The 18,035-nt window shown below is 49.9% G+C and overlaps 1 protein-coding gene across 6 annotated transcripts in view; it reads left to right on the top strand.

Annotated features, from left to right (window-relative positions):
* Positions 1–18,035, top strand: part of BOC (BOC cell adhesion associated, oncogene regulated) — a 44,406-nt gene that overhangs the window by 23,289 nt on the left and 3,082 nt on the right. For 3 of the 6 annotated variants that reach the window (XM_052704983.1, XM_052704974.1, XM_052704986.1), the window contains exons 2-15: positions 1,497–1,670; positions 2,087–2,365; positions 7,462–7,608; positions 8,161–8,304; positions 8,649–8,942; positions 9,744–10,016; positions 10,537–10,835; positions 12,796–12,964; positions 13,671–13,781; positions 14,198–14,404; positions 15,239–15,420; positions 16,909–17,014; positions 17,176–17,298; positions 17,554–17,775. In XM_052704983.1, the coding sequence (XP_052560943.1) occupies positions 1,586–1,670; positions 2,087–2,365; positions 7,462–7,608; positions 8,161–8,304; positions 8,649–8,942; positions 9,744–10,016; positions 10,537–10,835; positions 12,796–12,964; positions 13,671–13,781; positions 14,198–14,404; positions 15,239–15,420; positions 16,909–17,014; positions 17,176–17,298; positions 17,554–17,775 (2,641 nt within the window). In that variant the 5' untranslated portion in view covers positions 1,497–1,585. The remainder of the gene's footprint in view (positions 1–1,496; positions 1,671–2,086; positions 2,366–7,461; positions 7,609–8,160; positions 8,305–8,648; positions 8,943–9,743; positions 10,017–10,536; positions 10,836–12,795; positions 12,965–13,670; positions 13,782–14,197; positions 14,405–15,238; positions 15,421–16,908; positions 17,015–17,175; positions 17,299–17,553; positions 17,776–18,035) is intronic. The other 3 variants (XM_052704975.1, XM_052704976.1, XM_052704977.1) reach the window with 3 other exon arrangements.

Here is an 18,035-nt window from a genome sequence, read left to right as displayed (position 1 = left end):
CAAGATGACGACTAAAGGATCTCATACCACATCGTGTGCTAGTTAGTGGGGGAAACTCCTCAAAGACAAATTGTTAAGGCTTTCTTCCCTCCGTGGGGAAGGAGAGTGATGCTGGGAAGGCTGAGGCACATGGGAAGGAAATTGTGTTATCGCTTTGGTGGTGGTGGTTACCCACAGTGGATTTCCACATGTAACTGAGCTGTGGGCTACAGTAGCTGCAGTATGACTTCAGCTGATCCCAAAGCTTCAGCTGCAGGCCAGTTTGCTTGGCTTTGCTTCCTTTAGGAACCACCAGCAAAGTGGCTTGGTGAGAGCTCCCTGATTGCAGAAGCTGTGTGCCAGCAAATGGAGCTTACCCTGAATGACTCCCTGAGCATCTCACCAGGAGTTTGTGGGAGTCTGCGCTTCAGTAGTTCTGCCTCTGGAGGTTATACTTGAAAGGATTTCACCCTTCTTTTTGACTGAGATGTGTATAAAAGGATGCATTGCTCGTGGCTCAAACACTGACCATGGTGGAAATAGGAAACGCTGCTCTGCAGGTGCTCTTGAAGATGGTAACTGCAGGTAGAGGGCTTGGTGTTTGCAGGGGGAGCAGGCAATATCACAGTTGCTGTTTGGGCTGGCTGCTGTAATCAGTCTGGTCTCTCGTCTCCTCTGCCAATGTAGTCACGCTACAGAAACAATTCTGTAACTCCTTCAGGACACGCAGGACATCTTGTTGGTGCTACGGCTGGAGAGTGCTCAAAATCCTGTTGCCATTTTACAATGTCCCTAGGGGGAAATCTCTCCTCAACTTTAGCCTCTAGCCTTCAATTGAAAATGACTTCAGTATGACATCTGAGGTGTATGTGGGTGCGCCACTTAGGTTCTTAATCCTCCTAGTCTGCTTTGGCATTCATTCATGGCACTCTCTCCTTAACAGCTCCTGCAATGTGCAACTCCTCTCAGCAATCTGAGCTGTGATAGGTGGCTTTGAGCTTCGCTTTTTGAAGATTGTTGCATTCAGATGTGAACCTAGTGCTTGTTCCAAACTGGGTTGTTAAACTCAAAATAGGCTGTGTGTTTTAGGCTAACTAGTTAATATGAAATCTTTCTATATATTGGATTTCTTAGTTTAGAATAAAAGTGTGTGATCATAGAATCATAAAATAGCCTCGGTTGAAAAGGACCACAATGACCATCTCGTTTCAACCCTCCTGCTATGTTCAGGATCACCAACCACCAGACCAGGTTGCCCAGAGCCACATCCAGCCTGGCCTTGAGTGCCTCCAGAAATGGGGCATCCACAGCGTCCTTGGGCAACTTGTTCCAGTGTGACACCACCCTCTCTGTGATTCTAAGTTAGTGTGGGCCACCTTGCATCAGTGTCTGCAGCCTGCTCAGGCCATGGGCTTGGTGAATGCCTGGAATCTTAGGAGTACTGAGATAGAAGCCAGTCAGGACTGGAAAACAGGGAAATCTGAGTTTCATGCCACTGTCTCTCTTGTCATTTGCAGGAAGCCACTACCACACCTCTACTACATCCCCTGAGGCAGCTTATGGGACCCTTCTCTGGGCGCCTCTGCCCCAGGAGACACTGCATGGGATGGCAATGACACATGGAAAGAAGAGACCCATGTCCGCCATCCTTTGCCTCCTCCTCGCAGCCACGAGCTGCTTTGCCAAACTGAGTGAGTTTCTGTTTTATCTATTTGTTCCATTTTGTTTATGCTTTGTCTTGAGGCAAACCGAGCTTCCGAGATCTCATTTGTTTCTGAAGAGGTTTGGCTTCTCCCATGTGCGTACAGGATGTACGATGCTGCGATGTCCAGTTACATCCTGAAGGGGGTGAACATCCCTGGCAGGATGACACTCATTAGAAGAAGAGGTTACAGGTGGAGCTGGACATCTCTGCTTGGTGCTGCCAAGAAGAAATGGGGCTGATGTATGTTTCCAAAGTGTAGGGGGTGTATGTGTGGTGCTAAGGAGAGCATGAGGCACAAATAGAAACAATGGGGTACAGCAGTTTTGCAGTTTTTTTCCTCAATCTTTTCTTTTGCTGAGACTCATGGGGCTTTCTCCTTTCCCTTTCTTTTTCTCTGTGCAGGTGAATCTCTGCAAGTTACTGTGCAGCCTGCCTCCACTGTCCAGAAGCCTGGGGGCCCGGTCAGCCTGGGGTGTGTCGTAGACCCTCCAGGAGTGAACCTCACCTGGAGACTGAATGGAAAGGAGCTGGATGGATCAGATGAGGTGCTGGGGATCCACATCGAGCAAGGAAAACTCATTATCACAGCTCTCAATAACCACACCGTGGGGCGATACCAGTGCATTGCTCGTGTGCCCGAAGGAGTCATTGCCAGTGTCCCCGCAGTGGTCACCTTGGCTAGTGAGTAACGCTGCCATCCTGTGCATTATTCAAGCCTCCACTCGCCTATCTGGAGAGATTCATCTAACTTCAGTTGTTCACTCTGGCATGCAGGGAGGGCTCCTTTCACTTTTCAGGTCATTTCTTTGCACTTTAGACCATGGACTGGCTGTGGTGTCATGGCCCAGCCATAACCTATGCAGTCCTTCTGCACAGTAGGCTGCCTACTGTCGCATGCTAGCAACACAACACAGAATTCTCATGTGAAATTCTTGTGCAAAAGATTCCCTTTATTTTCCCAAGCAAGGATTTTATATTCTAACACATGTATTCAGTGTTTTTCCAAAACAGCTCATTTCAAAGCAGTTCATTGGCCCACCTGTCCCACAGCAAGTTTTTACATGATCGTAAAGAGCTGGAAGTTCCTAACTGACATGTGGTTGGTTCCCTTACTGCCATGCTGCCCCTTCTGGTTGCTGACTTCTTGAGGTTTCCAGAAAGTACCTGTTGCTGTTTGTCACTTAACTTCTGCCAGCTCCTCCTTCCTCGGGCTTTTTTCTCTCCCTGCAAGGTCACAGTGACCTGGCCACTGTGAGCCACCTCCTTTCTGAGCTTCAGGATTTCTGACGTGATCCTCACCACTGCTCCCTGGGGAGGCTCCGTGTGGACCACCCTAGTTTGGGCACCTGAGAGTCTGATCCTCTCTGAGTCCTGTGCAATGTTTGGTGGAGCAGGTCTGTGCTACAGAGACCTCCATCCTTTAGCAGTGACAGCACTGCTTCATCTTCCTGGCACAAGGGGAGCTTGGGGCTAAGCCATAAGAAAGTGCAGAAGTGAAGATGTTTGTGCAAAGTAGGGGCTGGTTTGGCTTTAAAGCCAAGAGCTATTGGCTTGTCACTGATACATTAATCAGAAGTGAAATGTTTAGGCCAGGCTGAGTGGGAGGAGGAGGTGAAGGAGAGTTGCTGCGCTCCAAAGTGGGGTGGGAGGGGATTGTCACGGGGCTGAATATGTTAAGGGATTTGGCCTGAGCTCTGCACCGAGATTAAGTTTCGGAGAACACATTCCAGAGCAGAAAGGGCGTTGTGTGCACTGGTGGCCTGATAGAGGGAAGTAGAGGAGGGAGAGGTGGATGGGATTACCTAGGGCATGGTTTGCATTTAGGAGAGCGGGGTGTGCACAGCTCTTCAGCCTGATCTTTTCATTCTTAGGCTGCTCTTCTTTTCTCTTTTTCTCTTCACTCCAGCCCACCACAACCTGCTCTGTATTCTACAGCAAAGCATGTCTGTTTGATACGCCTCCTTGGGTCTGGCATCGCTGGTGAATAGCAGATATGTCCTACAGCACCAGAGGGGCTCTTTGCTAGGCACTGTGGATCCCCTGTCCTCCTAGGGAAATAGGGGCCATGTCCTATTCACCATGGCAGACTTGGACAGGGAAAACTTGGAAATCTAGGGATGAAGAGAGACCAGGCAGACCCAGGAAAGACGTGGGGCTGGAGGTGTAGGAGAGAAACCTTCTGAGGGGGTTCAGACAACCAGGTTTATGTCCATGAGACGGACACTGCTCACATCAGTGGCTCTGCAGTGGTTTTAAAATAAGAGAGGACACTGATTTGCGGTGGGACTGAGATGGATAGCTGTGATAGCACATGCACCACAAGCTGTCAAGCCTGCTCCTCACCTGTAGGGCCTTGCTGTGAGCTGGTTTGGGGGAGACCAAGGTCTGCACGGAGAGGGAAGACCTGGCAGGTTGGCATTGCCACTGGTCCTTAGGGCTTCTTCCAGATCACCTGCTGGACTGAAAGAAACCCTCAGAAAGTCTCAGCCTCATCCAGAAATGACTTTCAGAGATGCTAGAGTGAAATTGGATTGTGAATATGAAAGCAGGAGGGAAAGAATGTATTTTTGAGATTATGGCTTAGGTTTATTTTGGAAGCAGATCTGAAGTCACGGGAGAAAGTGTCCTGCTAGATTTTGAGGGACTTAGGTAACATCTTCTGCCCAACTTTTTGGCTGCTTGCACTCCTTTTTCTCCTCCTTTGGAGGAAGTACCCTAGAGTGTCCCGGGCCCTTCATGCCTAGTTTTGCAGGGTCTCCTTGGATCCTGTGGTAACTCACAGGGAAAAGCATGCTGAAGTGCTTGGCTGGCAGAGCAGTCAGAGGTAGTAAAAGCCAAGCAACTCACAGTATTCATGAAAAAATCCATGCATTCAGCTCAAGAGCTATCCTGCAATGGATAGCCATGACATTTAAAACCGAAAAAATAATTGGGGTGAAGCAAAGGGAAGCACCTGCTGTAGTGGATCCCCAAAGCATGACCCAGCAGCCAGGGATGAGAGGAATGCTTGTGCACCCTGGGGATGCAATGGGGAGGCTCACACGTGGGGAAAGCCAAGATGCAGCACTCGTGGGCAGTGACCCTGCACGGGGTCGGGCTGGGGGTCCCTGAGGAGTTTGCAGCTGCTTGCTGAAACTGGCCCTATTCATTTTCCTTTGCCTTGGCCTCTCTGATGACAGCTCCCCAGAGGTGCTGGTAGGGAGGAGGCCTCTTGCAGGTTGGAAAAGCATTTGCTGAGTCGGCTTAGGGGGTCCAGCCCTGGGGGCAGGAGGGGTGTGAGGAGGTGAGAGAAGGAAAACACAGGTGGGGCTCCGTGAGCCTCTGTAGGGCTGGCACAAGCGCTGTGAGATGTCTGGGGGTGGTGAGGAGCTGAGGGAGAACAAGGTTTCAGGATGCCAGAGGCTGGAGGCAGCATGGGTGTGCCCTGGGGGCAGTGAGAGAACTTTCACCTTGAGGGCCTGCTTTCTATTTACTACTGCTCCTTCTCAGAGTTATTTATGACCTCCCATTCATTTAATCCGATCCGTCTCACCCATCCTGCTGCTTTGCCCCCCATCTCAGGATTCAGCTGATTTCACTCTCGATGACAGCGGCTGGGCAGCTGTGGGGTTGACCCTCCTCGTGCCTCCTCACAGGCTGCGGATGGACACAAGGAGTGGCCTTTGCTTGCACTCCCTGCCACATGCGAGAACAAAATAACAATAATAATAAATCCTGTTATCCCAGCACAGCCGGGATTTGCAGCCGTGGAAAGGATAAGCAGTTTTTCCTGCTTGCATGAAGCCCTCGGGGTGAAGCAGCTGTCTGATTAGGTAGCTCTGTTACAATGCATGTGGCGGAGGGGGAACTAACTGGGAGCTGTGACCACCTGCAGGCAAAACTCACTGGCAAGTAGCTTGGCTCATTCCCTGTGAGGGAGCAAGAATTCAGGGCAATAGTACGGCAGGAATCTTTTATGCCTGCATATTGGAAAATCTCTCATCCTTTTGCCTTATTCTCCCTCCATGTCTATTGGGCCCTCTGGCCCCATTTCTTCATCCTCTCTGCAAGTGGCCCAAGGGAAGCAGGGAGAGCCACAGGCCCTGGTCCCCTCTGAGGGGCATCTGCAGCTGTGTAAGCTGCTGGGGGGTTGCGTGTGAAGGACCCCCCTGCAGCCATCCTCCGTGAGGCCACTCCGAGGGTCCCCACATGGGTATAGAGCTCTTGGCGTGGCTGTGGGGCTGCTTTCTGGGGTTGGTGTGTGTGCATATGTGTGTGCATGTGCAGATCCCTGCCAGAGTTGCTGGAGCCTATGCCTTGGCTCCAGAATCTTAATTTGGCTGTGATGAATCCAGACCACCAAGGCGCACATTAATTTTCCTGATGCTCGTTTATATTTTGTTGATCAGAGAAGTATGTGTGATGTGTGCAGGCTCTTCTCCACATCTTTCCATTTCTGTGGCTCCTGCTATTTTATTCCTTGATGGGGTAGGAAAGCGAAGAAGAGAAACTACCCGGCACCCTTCCCCTCCCCGGCAGCAACTTTCCTTGCTGGAAGAGAGCGGGTTGCCGCCAGCTCTTCACAAGTTAAGAGTTAATCTTCATCTGGCTTTAATACCCAGTGGAAACATGGCTCCCCTCCTCGGCTTGTCTTAAAGGATTAATGGCATTTCTGAAGTTCACCCTTATTCCTTCTTTTTAGTATTTTTTTTTTAATTGAACGATGCCAAGAAATTCCAAAAGTATGAAGCATGTTCGCTGCAAATCATTTTTATGACATTGCAAAACCTCCCCCTCCCCTGCTCGGCCCACTCCCCTCCCCTCGAATCCGGGCACGGGAACACTCGCTCCTCAAGCAGCCGCCCGACAGCCCCTCCGCGCCGCCTTCGGGGAGGCTTTCTCGCCACCCTGCCAAGAGGGCTGGTTTTTATTTAAACCCCATAAAGGATCTTGCTTTAATCAGAAAGTCTGCTTGAGAAATTTCATGTCACTTTTCTGTGACTGTGGGTGGGAGAAGCTCGGAGCCAGCGTTGTCTCTTTCTCTTGGAGCGCTGCTCTCTTTCGCAGAGAACAAAAACACATTTTTTGCTGGCTTGGCTGCCAAGGGCAGACTGCACCGAGTCTGCTTTCCACAAGCCCTTCTGCTCCCCAGCTCCTCAAACTGCCCACGGGCACTGGCACCATGCACCTGGATACCGTCGGAAGGGATGGCTGAGCCGTTGACAGTGCAGGGCTTCATGCTCCATAGCACAGGGTTTGAGAATGAGTGCCCTCCTCTTCAGGTGGTGGAAGAGGTCGTGGTGATGCGCAGAGCTGGGGGTGATGCCTTTGAGGAGCGTGTAGAAGGTTTCCGTCCTCATGATCACCCTGGTATCCCACCTTTTTGCCTCTTGCCACCCAGTGTCTGCACGCCCCTGAGGCATCCCAAAATGGTGATTAAAGCATTGACTGTTCAGTAGTGGAACAGCAGCTGTGCTGGAACTAGGAGGTGTAGAAGGACCGCTTTTGGCTGCCCTCAGTGCTACAGTAAGTTGGCTCCGTTTTTACTTTGAGGCCAGGATTTTTCACACCCAGTTCTTCAGCCATGGAACAGGCAGCTTCTCTTGAAGCTGTGTTTTAATTTACATGCTTTGTAGGAAGGTGAAGAAAAATATAGCTCTGATATGGGGCCAGTTTCCCTTGCTGCCATGGATGGAGCGGTCCTCTGCTGGCACAGTGGCGAAGCAGCCCCATGTCTGTGGGGAAAGGATGAACTGGGTGCTGTGCCAGCTGAGATGTCCTGTTTGTTCCCTTTGCAGATCTCAAGGATTTCAAGTTTGATGGCCCTCACGTGATTGAGGTGGATGAAGGCAATACAGCTGTCATCGCCTGTGACCTGCCCGAAAGCCATCCCAAGGCCCAGGTCCGCTACAGCGTGAAGCATGAGTGGCTGGAGGCCTCCCGAGGTGAGCACCACAAAGCTCTATGCCACTGCATCCCCATGGCTTCAGCTGTACTCTTTTTGGCTGATCTGAGCGCGGGTTCTTTGAGGGTTTCTGACAAGGCTCCATGTGTTCCCACTGCCTGGGACTGAGGATCAGGTGTAACACCAGCATGCAGAAGGAAGCTTGGGGAAAGGAAGTAGAATTAGGTGATGAACCACATTACTCTTCATTGAGCGTCTCCATATGTCCATGAAGTATTCTTCCAGCCCAGTCCCTGGATGAAGATGATTCTGAACCTGGGGGAATTCTTAAAATTTGGATCTAAATTCTGCAGCTTCACTCTCATCTACCATACATACTTGTTACAAGCTAGCTTCACCTGCAGCACTTTTTCTCCCACAACTGCATCATATCTCCTCCTGATGCGTGAACAAAAAGGGCTTATTTCAGTGCTGTTTGTGTTATCCCATTGGTTTTTTTTCCTTCTCACTTGTCCACCTTTTCTCTTAGGGTACTGTTTCATCCAGGTGCCACATCTTGAGCCATGAGCCATCTCCTCTTCTCTCCCTACAGACAATTACCTTATCATGCCATCCGGGAACCTTCAGATTGTCAATGCTAGCCAAGAGGATGAGGGGACTTATAAATGTGCTGCCTACAACCCTGTAACACAGGAGGTGAAAACCTCAGTCTCCAGTGAGAGGCTCCGCGTGAGACGTACGTTGCTCTCCTTTCATTGCATGTCACCTTCTTACCAATTTCAGTCCAGGGAGCATATACAAAGTGCTATTCTAGCTGGGTTTTGGTGTGAACTGACATTAGCAGCTGCTGAGAAAACCCATTTCTTGCAGGAGAGTTGCCCTGGGTCTGCTCCCAGGGTTTGCGTGTGCAGCCTTGGGATTGCCATACCTCTTCAGGACTTACTCTTGGTGATGCATGAGTAAAGGCCCTTAGTCTGTCAGCAAAAGCACTTGTTGCATGCACAGATCTTTTAAAGAACAGCCTTCTTGTCCTGCTTTGCCACCTTCCTTCCTATTACCTCCTTGCTCCTCTACTCCCAGGCTCCACAGCGGAGGCCGCTCGGATAATCTACCCGCCTGAAGCTCAGACCATCATCGTCACCAAAGGCCAAAGCCTCATCCTGGAGTGTGTGGCCAGTGGGATCCCCCCGCCCCGTGTCACCTGGGCCAAAGATGGCTCCAGTGTCTCAGCGTACAATAAGACACGGTTCCTGCTCAGCAACCTTCTGATTGACCCCACTAGCGAGGAGGACTCGGGCACCTACAGCTGCACAGCTGACAATGGGGTTGGTGAGGCTGGAGCAGCATTCATCTTCTACAATGTGCAGGTGTTTGGTGAGTGCAGCTGTAGCTCTTGTTTCCGGAGGGGTGGGACTTTCTCATCAGTTTTCAGGGAAAAGTACTAATGCTGCGGTACTTTTCCTCTCTCTGGATAAACCACAGTGTAAGTCACACCATGCCTGTAGTTCCAGTTTCTAGGAGATGGGATAAATTCTATCTTGAAGGCAAAAGGTTCTTCCTTCCAGGTTGCCAGCATAAGCTTCCCCCTCCCATGGGGAAGCTCATCTCTTGTCCCTTGTGTCACTGGGTTTGCTCCAACACTTTTTGGTGGAGGACTGGCTCTTTCTCAGACGTATTTGAGATTAGTATAGGGAAGGCATAAGAGAGTTTTGCTTTTCACTTTGTTCGGTAGGGAAGCTGTTTGTGGGGTGAGAAATAGAAAGAACACCACAGCTTAGGTATTTCTACCACATATCTATCCCCTTCTTATAAACTTCAGGGAAGGTAAGCCCATGTTTTGTTGGACTGCATGTCATCCAAGTGTCAGAGTGTTGTTGGCACAAGTGCAACCTTTGCAGAGTACTGTTTCAGCTAAGAAAAAAGGGACTCATAGGTCCCTGCTGTCACTATGTGACTGAGAGGGGAAGCTGGCCTTAGGCCATCTCTCCTGGTTCACGTGGGTGCTGCTGTAACAAACCAGATCCATGTGGGACCCCATAAAGGTAGCAGAGCTGGCAGGAAGGGTCGAGCATCCATCCCTTCGCTCTCTTCCCTACCAGAAAGGAGAGTGCAAAGCCAGGACTGTGCCATGCTCCTTGCCAAGTGGTCATCATTATTGTGCTTTTCCCCTCTCAGAGCCCCCAGAGGTCACGATGGAGCTGTCCCAGCAGATCATACCCTGGGGCCAGAGTGCCAAGTTCACCTGCGAGGTGCGAGGGAACCCCCAGCCTTCAGTCATGTGGCTGCGCAACGCTGTGCCCCTGTCTGCCAGCCACCGGCTCCGGCTGTCCCGCCGGGCGCTGCGGGTGGTCAGTGTGGGGCCTGAAGATGATGGCATTTACCAGTGCATGGCAGAGAATGAGGTTGGAAGTGCACAAGCCATGGTGCAGCTGAGGACGGCCCAGCCAGGTGAGTCCCTTCATTGAAGCTTGTGGTCATTCAGTGCTAGAGGCCAATGAACAGCAAACGAGCAGAGAGGAGGAGAAGATTGGTGTGTAACCCTCCTGCTTGGGTTTGGGCTGCTGCGCTCTTCCTTCTGTTTCATCCTGCACTGTGAATGGTTTTGAGATGCTATCTCCTCCCTTGGACCATGCTGAACTTACCTAGGGTCAGAGGGGCTCTCAGAGGAAGCCCCCTGAGCCTGAGCCTCCCAGGACAGCACAGAGCTGTCCTGGGAGAGGCTCCGGTGAGTCATGTCATGTTTGTACCAGGAGAAGGAAAGTTTGTTTCTGACACTTTTTGGAGAGGCCCAGTAGGCAGCACCACCTGGGACCTGATACCTCTTAGTTATCGGTGATGCAGTAGGTGAATAGCTCCAGATTTGTAAGAGGATTCAGGGGGCTTCTCTTAGCTCTGTCTGCATTGCAGCCTGGATCACACATTTACTCTGCCTGCACCACTCACTTACTCTCAGCATCTCGTCTTTCAGGAGCTACCCTCAACCCTGGGCAAGATACCCAGCTGGGTTCAGCTCAGCCTCCAACACCGTCTTCCAGGGACGGTGCCTTAAAGCTGCCTTTGGATAAAGGTAGTCCACCAAAGCCTGTGACCACTCCACTGGTAGCGTCTCCGCAGTGCTCAGCCAACAAGGAGCTGGTGTCTCCAGCCGAGGCCCCCATCATCCTCAGTTCTCCCCGGACATCCAAAACAGACAGCTATGACCTAGTGTGGAGACCCCGACCCGACAGCAGGGCCCCGATCCTCTACTACGTGGTGAAGCATCGCAAGGTATTGCTGTTTTGCCCTGCTCCATCTTTCTTTCATGCTATTCTCTGGTGTGGCTGGTGGCCTTGTCGCATGCCCTGCGGACAGTGCACTGGGGACATGGGCACACACTGCTCACTGCAGTGCGGGTCAGTGGGACAAATGCGAGGAAAGATGGTAGGGGTGTGTGTGTCAGCCTTGAAATGAAGAGAGTGTGTGTGCACACACCAGTGCCTTTCTGGCTCTCATAGCTGTGCTAACTCCTTTGGGAAGCTTCTAAACTACCACTTCCTGATAGCTTTATTCTGGAGGCTGAAAAGCAGTGCACTGTAAAGCACTTGTTGGTGACACGCCGTGGTGCATGGAGCAGTGCTGAGCCCCGCTGAGCCTGAAGGCTCCTGCCTTCTGCAGTGCTTCTCAGCCCAGCAGGCAGGGTGCGAGCAGAGCCGTTACCCAGCAGATTTTCTAAGTAGCAAAGCAAAGCACCATTGAAGTAAAAATTCTGCTAACGAGGTGAAGAGTACTTCTTGTCATTTTACTGGGAGCATGGGAGAAAAAGCCTGTATTTCCTTTGGGTACACAGATGGTTGCAGTAGAGAGATTGGTTTTGCAATGGACTTTGAATAAATTTCAGTTCTGGTATGTTTGGGATTCCCAGCCATTGCAAGCCACCATTTTTGATTATATGTGAATATATGTTATCTCTTTTCCCAGAATTTTTTGACTGGTATAACAGGAGGCTGTGGTAACACCCCCACATTGCTGATTTCTTTCTAAACAAAACTAAGGCTGAGGGTTTCAGCTAGCCATTGCTTTAAATAACTCTTTAAAGCAAAGGCAGAAGATGCCAACACAAGAACACAATGGGGCAAGTTTCAAAAACAAAAGATGCCAAAAGCCTCACCAGACTGCATAGGGTCTAGTAGTCTGCCAAGAAGAGATTTGTTCCCCAGTGGTGTATCATGTAACAGGCAATTCTGTATGCAATATTGGCTTGCAGGCTGGAGTTTGTCCATATTTTACTTGTTTTTCAGTGCTTCACCTGGAAGGGGCTGTAGGGCAGTGGAGGTCATCGTGGGTCACTGCAGTTTGCAGTAATATGTTTTCAGTGTAGTCCAAATTCTCAGCTGGAGACTCTTTCTTGAGATGCTGAAGGATTGTGTGGAAAGGAATTAGTCCCAATAACCCTCAAACTTGTTTAGAGAGTCTCTTTCTATAAGAGATCTGTAGAATCAAGTTATATAATGATCTGGTTTAAACATCTCTGACTGGAAAAGCATGTGTGTGGAGAGGGAAGGAATCAATTCAGCGACAAAAGAAAAGGCTCTTTGTGTGAGAAATGGCCGAGGAAAGTAAAACCTTCTGACAGGAGGCTTAAAACTGTCTGGGCAAGGGTCTGTTTTTCCTCTCCAAAGCATATACGGATGTCTCTTCTCCCTGCTCCTACACTGACCCTAAAATGTCAGCAGCCCGCAAGCAGTCAGATGCTGTGTAGTTATTATCTTTGTTTCTTAAGAATTTCACTTTTTCTTTCCTGGATGCTTAGCAGTCTTCAGGACTCCCCTCCCTGGCCTCAGAGCTCTGTGGGCTCAGGAATAAAAATAAAATGAGGCAGGCATTAATCAGTCAGTGTCAAACCCTTGGAGAAGATGAATGATATGGCTGAATCCTGGCATTTCCGTTCCGTCGCGTTGCCTGCATTGCTAATGCTGCTTTCGGCACCACGTCACCTCAGCATCCTGTGTGTTTGCCTGCAATAATATTATCCTTGCAGCTGGGGAGAAGGCAGAGAATCCCACCTTCCCTCCTGCTCTGTATGGGGTGGTGGGACATCACTGAAAAACAAAATATGTTTCCACGTCTTTCTTAGGGCACAGCCATACAGCATCCATTCCCTGCAGGGGGCATTATAGTTCAGCCAAGAATTACTCAAGCTGAGGCTGCATAGCCTTAATTCTGTCCATTGCCTGCGTTATTCTCCCAGCAGGTGGCCAACGCCTCAGACAGCTGGGCAGTGAGAGATGTGCCAGCCTCACAGCACCGCCTGACACTCACCAGGCTGGATCCTGGAAGCCTCTACGAGGTGGAGATGGCTGCTCACAACTGCGCCGGCGAGGGACAGACGGCCATGGTGACCTTCCGGACTGGTAAAGGTCAAAACGGTCTTGGGGTATTTTGCTCTGAGGCAGCGGGGTGCCCTCATTCCTCTCTCGGTGTCTCAGTTGGACACCTGCAGAACCACAGAGAATAGGCCTGAGAGAGATGTCAGGAGGTCGCTTAATCCTTCCACTGCCTGGAGGAAGGATCTGCTTTTGGGATTTATTCCAGACAGGTGTTTCTCTGAGCTGTTTTTAAGAGAAATCCAAGTCTTCCTTGCCGGCAGTCTGCTTAGTGCCAAGCTGTCTGTACCGCCAAAAGGATGCTCCAAAAGTCTCAGCTCAGTCTTCCTGTGTCCCCGTGCTGCTTTTCCTGTCCCCAGAAAGTGTGGGAGATGGCATTCCCTACATAGAAACCTTCCCTGTGGAGAGGGCTGCTCACATACCTTCTCAGGCTCTGCGTTGAGCTGATTACCTCCTGCTCAGGCAGAAATCGAGTGACAAGATTTTCAGAAAACTAATAAAAAGTTTTAGAAAATTAAACATCAGTGGGGGCAAAAATAAATCAACAGTATAACAAATCTGACTGTGTTGCTTTAGTTCCTCTCTGCAAGTTGAGCACTTTGAGTCCTCAGGACTGTTTGAGTCCAAAGACTATTTACATCAGCACTGTGACTAGGAATATTTTCTTTATTCATCACAGCAAAAATTAACTCTTACCCACACCACTGTGTCCCTGATGCCATCTCTCCACCCTACACAGGCCGGCGCCCAAAACCAGAGATTGTTGCCAGCAAAGAACAGCAAATCCAGAGGGATGACCCAGGCACGAGCACTCAGAGCAGCAACCAGTCTGACAACAGCCGGCTGTCCCGTAAGGCTCTGGGCAAGGCCCTTCCCTTTTTCATCTCCTACCCCCATCTGTCTCTTTTCTGTCCCCACTGTCAATCTCCCCCTGCTCGCTGCTCCCACATCAGTGAGGCCTCCCATTCTATCTCCAGACTCTCATCCACACTTCTCATTGGTGTCTCTTCTGTGATGGGTGCACACACCTTCCTTGAGCTGGAAAGGGGAAAAGGAGTGAGATACAAACAGCAGTAAAAGATATTTGGAGAACACAAACTGAAAGGAGTGAGGATCTGGGAGTCCCAGCTCTAATGAAGAGCACTTGGGACTTAGAGAGCATGTGGGTGGGTGTGATGCAGGCTGTCCTTCACCTAAATCCCTCTGAGCTACAGCATCCTCCAGACATTTTAAAAGTATCTTGATGTCCACTCGTGGCCCTTGCAGCTCCAGAGGCACCAGATCGTCCAACCATCTCCATGGCATCAGAGACATCTGTGTATGTGACCTGGATCCCCCGTGGGAACGGTGGATTTCCCATCCAGTCTTTCCGTGTGGAATATAAGAAACAAAAGAAGTCGGGAGACTGGGTCCTGGCCACCAGTGACATTCCTCCCTCTCGCCTCTCTGTGGAAATCCCAGACCTGGAAAAAGGTAGGCAAGAGTTCTCTGCTTCATGGGGTCTGTAGGAAAGCCGTGCAGTCCCTGTAGGATGGTGAACCATCTGTCACGTCGCACTCAGCCCTGCCATGTGTGAGCAGAACAAAGCCTCCCCAGCTCCGGCCTTAGGTGTATGGGGAAGTGCTGCAAATGCTTCTCCAGTTTCTCCAGCTGCAGAGACCAACATAGATTTGACCTCCCTCAGGGAGGCTCATGCATGCTTTTCTGTATTATGGGACATAGTTACTAAAGGCATTAGTGTCTTGTTTTTGCAATTTACTAGATAGGACAGAACTTTTCTTTCTGTAGCCACAGGCAAGACAGATGGACTTGCAATTCCCATTGAACTTCACATGAGAAAAAAAGGCATCGTTGTGTGGGACAGCTTTGAAAAGCAAAATACCTACCCATACTTAAAGAGCAGAAAAAGGATGTCCCAGTTAAAACGGCTTAGGCTTAGAACTTTTATCTGAGATTTATGTAGCTAATTTCAATGCAATAGAGGAAGGATGCTATCTCATATCTGCTTTAGGGTAAAGGCAAATTTCTGTCATCTCTGAATCCAGCCATCTACCCCATGTCCCATAACTGCTACATGACTTCTAGACCAACAAGACAGGAACTGGGAGAGACAAATAAAAGCAGACTCTGTCTATCACATGGCTGAAATGTGTTTGTACTTCAAACAAAACATCTCTGTAGTTTTTTTCACTTTCTGGAGAAGACAAAGCCCCCTCTCCACAGCCTGGCCTCTGTTGACAACAGAACTCTTGAAATACATCAGTGCCGTGTTAGTGAAACTTCTTTTATTCCCCGTTTCTTCCCAAGGGTTTTCCTATAAGTTTCGTGTCCGAGCACTGAACATCCTGGGAGAAAGTGAGCCCAGTGCTGCATCTCGGCCATATGTGGTGTCTGGGCACAACAACCGAGTGTACGAGCGCCCGGTGGCTGGACCATACATCACCTTCACAGATGCCATTAATGAGACCACCATCATGCTGAAGTGGATGGTAAGCTTTGTGGGGGAGAAAGAAGGATCTCTGCAAAAAGCAAGTGTGTAGGTGCTTCTTGTCCAGCTCACACATCTTCAAGGCTGCCACACCAGAGCCTGTCAGTAGCACAGATGGATTGGAGGTCCTAGAGTTGTCACAGGCGTTGAGGGCTGGGCTTGCAGAAGTGCAGGAAGTCAGAGCCTAGGAAATCTTTTAATCTGAATCCAGCATTGTAAATGGGAGGCATTTCAGTGGATAACCTCTGGTTCTTGACCATTTTGTTCAACAATGCGTGGGGTGGCTGCTTGCTTTCCTGACCAAATCCCTGGAATCTATTAGCACCTCTGTCTGCCCCAGTAGTTTCCAGCAGACATGTCCTTCACTCTCACTTGCTAAACAGCAGTTCTAAGTGCTGGTAATCATGTACAGCAGTCCAGCCCTGAGGACTTTTAGGAGTGGGCAGGATATTTTGGCTCACAGGCCCAGATCCAAGTGTTTCCAACAGCTTAGAGCTTATTTAGAGGGATGTGTCACACTCTTCTCTCCCAACATCTGATTCAAAATTGCTCCAGGGCAGGATGGGCAGTGATGTTATTTTAAACACACTAGCTGATAAAATACTAGATGAAAGCTTGCAAGAGCACATGGAGCTGGGGCAGTGCAGCCCCAGATGAGGGAGGAACAGAGTTGTCATCAGAAATATGTGACTTCTACAATCACTGGTTCATAGCAGGACAGATGCACTTTGTCTGGATGCCATGAGTTTGTTGAAGTCAAGGTGATGGTGTGTTTGTCCTTGCCCAGCTGAGTAACTTGCTGAGGAAAAAGAGGGGCAGAGTAGGGACATGAAGATGATCAGAGGGCTTGAGCAGGGGGGACTTTCCATTACCTGAAGAGGGCCTACAGGAAAGCTGGGGAGGGATGTTTTATAAGGGCATGTAGCAACAGGATGAGGAGAAATGGCTTTAAACTGGAAGAAGATAGATTTAGAGTAGATATTAGGAAGAAATTCTTTACTGTGAGGGTGGTGAGACATTAGAACTGATTGCTCAGAGAAGGTGTGGATGCCCCCCCGAGGAGGCATACACGGCCAGGCTGGATGGGAGGCATACACGGCCAGGCTTTGAGCAACCTGGTCTAGAGAGAGGTGTTCCTGCCTATAGCAGGGGAGTTGGAAGAAGGTGATCTTAAACGTCCCTTCCAACCTAAACCATCTGATGCTTCAGAGAACAAGAATCACAGAAGCAGAGTATAGAATGGTGGGGTGGACAGGACCAAATTAATGGCCTGCCTGCTGTGTGACAGAAGCAAGATGTGAGAGTTTAAAACATCAGTGATCTCTGGGAAGAAATTTACTTACTGTGAAAACCAGTGGCAAGACAAGGAAGAGATCCTCTGCTGGGACTTCCTCCTGTTCCATCCCATTTATCCTGACTGCTCCTCACCCAGAACAGTATGGATCTGACAACACAGACATCTCTGCTAATTTTTGCTCTTCCTCTGCAGTATATCCCAGCCAGCAACAATAACACTCCCATCCATGGCTTTTACATCTACTACCGCCCCACAGACAGTGACAATGACAGCGACTACAAGAAGGATGTGGTAGAAGGTAGGAGATATTTGGACACTGGTCATAACTGCTGGTTCCTCCTGTAAGAGGATGTGCCCAGAAGGAGCCCTGTGTACCAAAGGCACAAGGCTCCTGCTGCAGAGGTGGGTTATCTGCACACAGGAACCTAATGACACCCTGTGTGTGTGTTCTCTCCTCAGGAGATAGATACTGGCACTCCATCAGCCACCTGCAGCCAGAGACCTCATATGACATCAAGATGCAATGCTTCAATGAGGGTGGTGAAAGCGAGTTCAGCAATGTGATGATCTGTGAAACCAAAGGTGAGCAGCTTTGCAGGGCACATGCGGGAGCCCAGCACTCTGTCCCTGCTGCTGTCCAGAGCACAGCAAGGCAGGAGTCATCTCTGCCTGACAGCGTGTCATCTAAGCTCTGGCACGGGGCAGAAGAGGGCAGGTCGGCTTGGTTATGCTGTTGCTAACTATGTGCATACACCCACACCAGTACTCGTATTTCTTAAGCGTGTTGCTCTTCCTCCTGCCATGGCTGTATCTCATTCTCTGTCTCTTCTTTCATAGCTCGAAAATCTCTTGGTCTGCCGGGTCGTCTTCCACCCTCAACAGTGGCACCTCAGCAGCATCCCCCACTTAGCGGTGGGCACAGTGGCCTGGGGACAGGAGCCATGGTGGCCCGTTCCAGCGACCTACCGTACTTGATCGTAGGCGTCGTGCTGGGCTCTATCGTACTCCTCATCGTGGCCTTCATCCCCTTTTGCCTTTGGAGAGCCTGGTCCAAGCAGAGTAAGGGTCCTTTCTTGAGGGCTGATTTACAAGATGTAACCTCGTGGGTTAGATATGATCCTGGATGTAATTGGATCAAACATCCAAACCGTGAACGCTGCGCATTCTGGGAAGCAGGGAAAGAAGGGCAGAGGTTCCAAATGTCCAATGGAACCCTCCCATGAAGATAAAAGGCCAACATTCATCCCTTATTTTGTTTACCATGTTAAGAAGGAACCCTGGGACTTAGAAGAGGTGGAAAGGGGCACTGCCTTCCCTTT

The sequence above is a fragment of the Tympanuchus pallidicinctus genome, unplaced genomic scaffold, assembly GCF_026119805.1.
Source record: "Tympanuchus pallidicinctus isolate F22 unplaced genomic scaffold, pur_lepc_1.0 scaffold10, whole genome shotgun sequence".
Classification (NCBI taxonomy): Eukaryota; Metazoa; Chordata; class Aves; order Galliformes; family Phasianidae; genus Tympanuchus; species Tympanuchus pallidicinctus.
The sequence above is the reverse complement of the archived record's forward strand: the minus strand, read 5'-3'. Positions and strand labels throughout refer to the sequence as shown.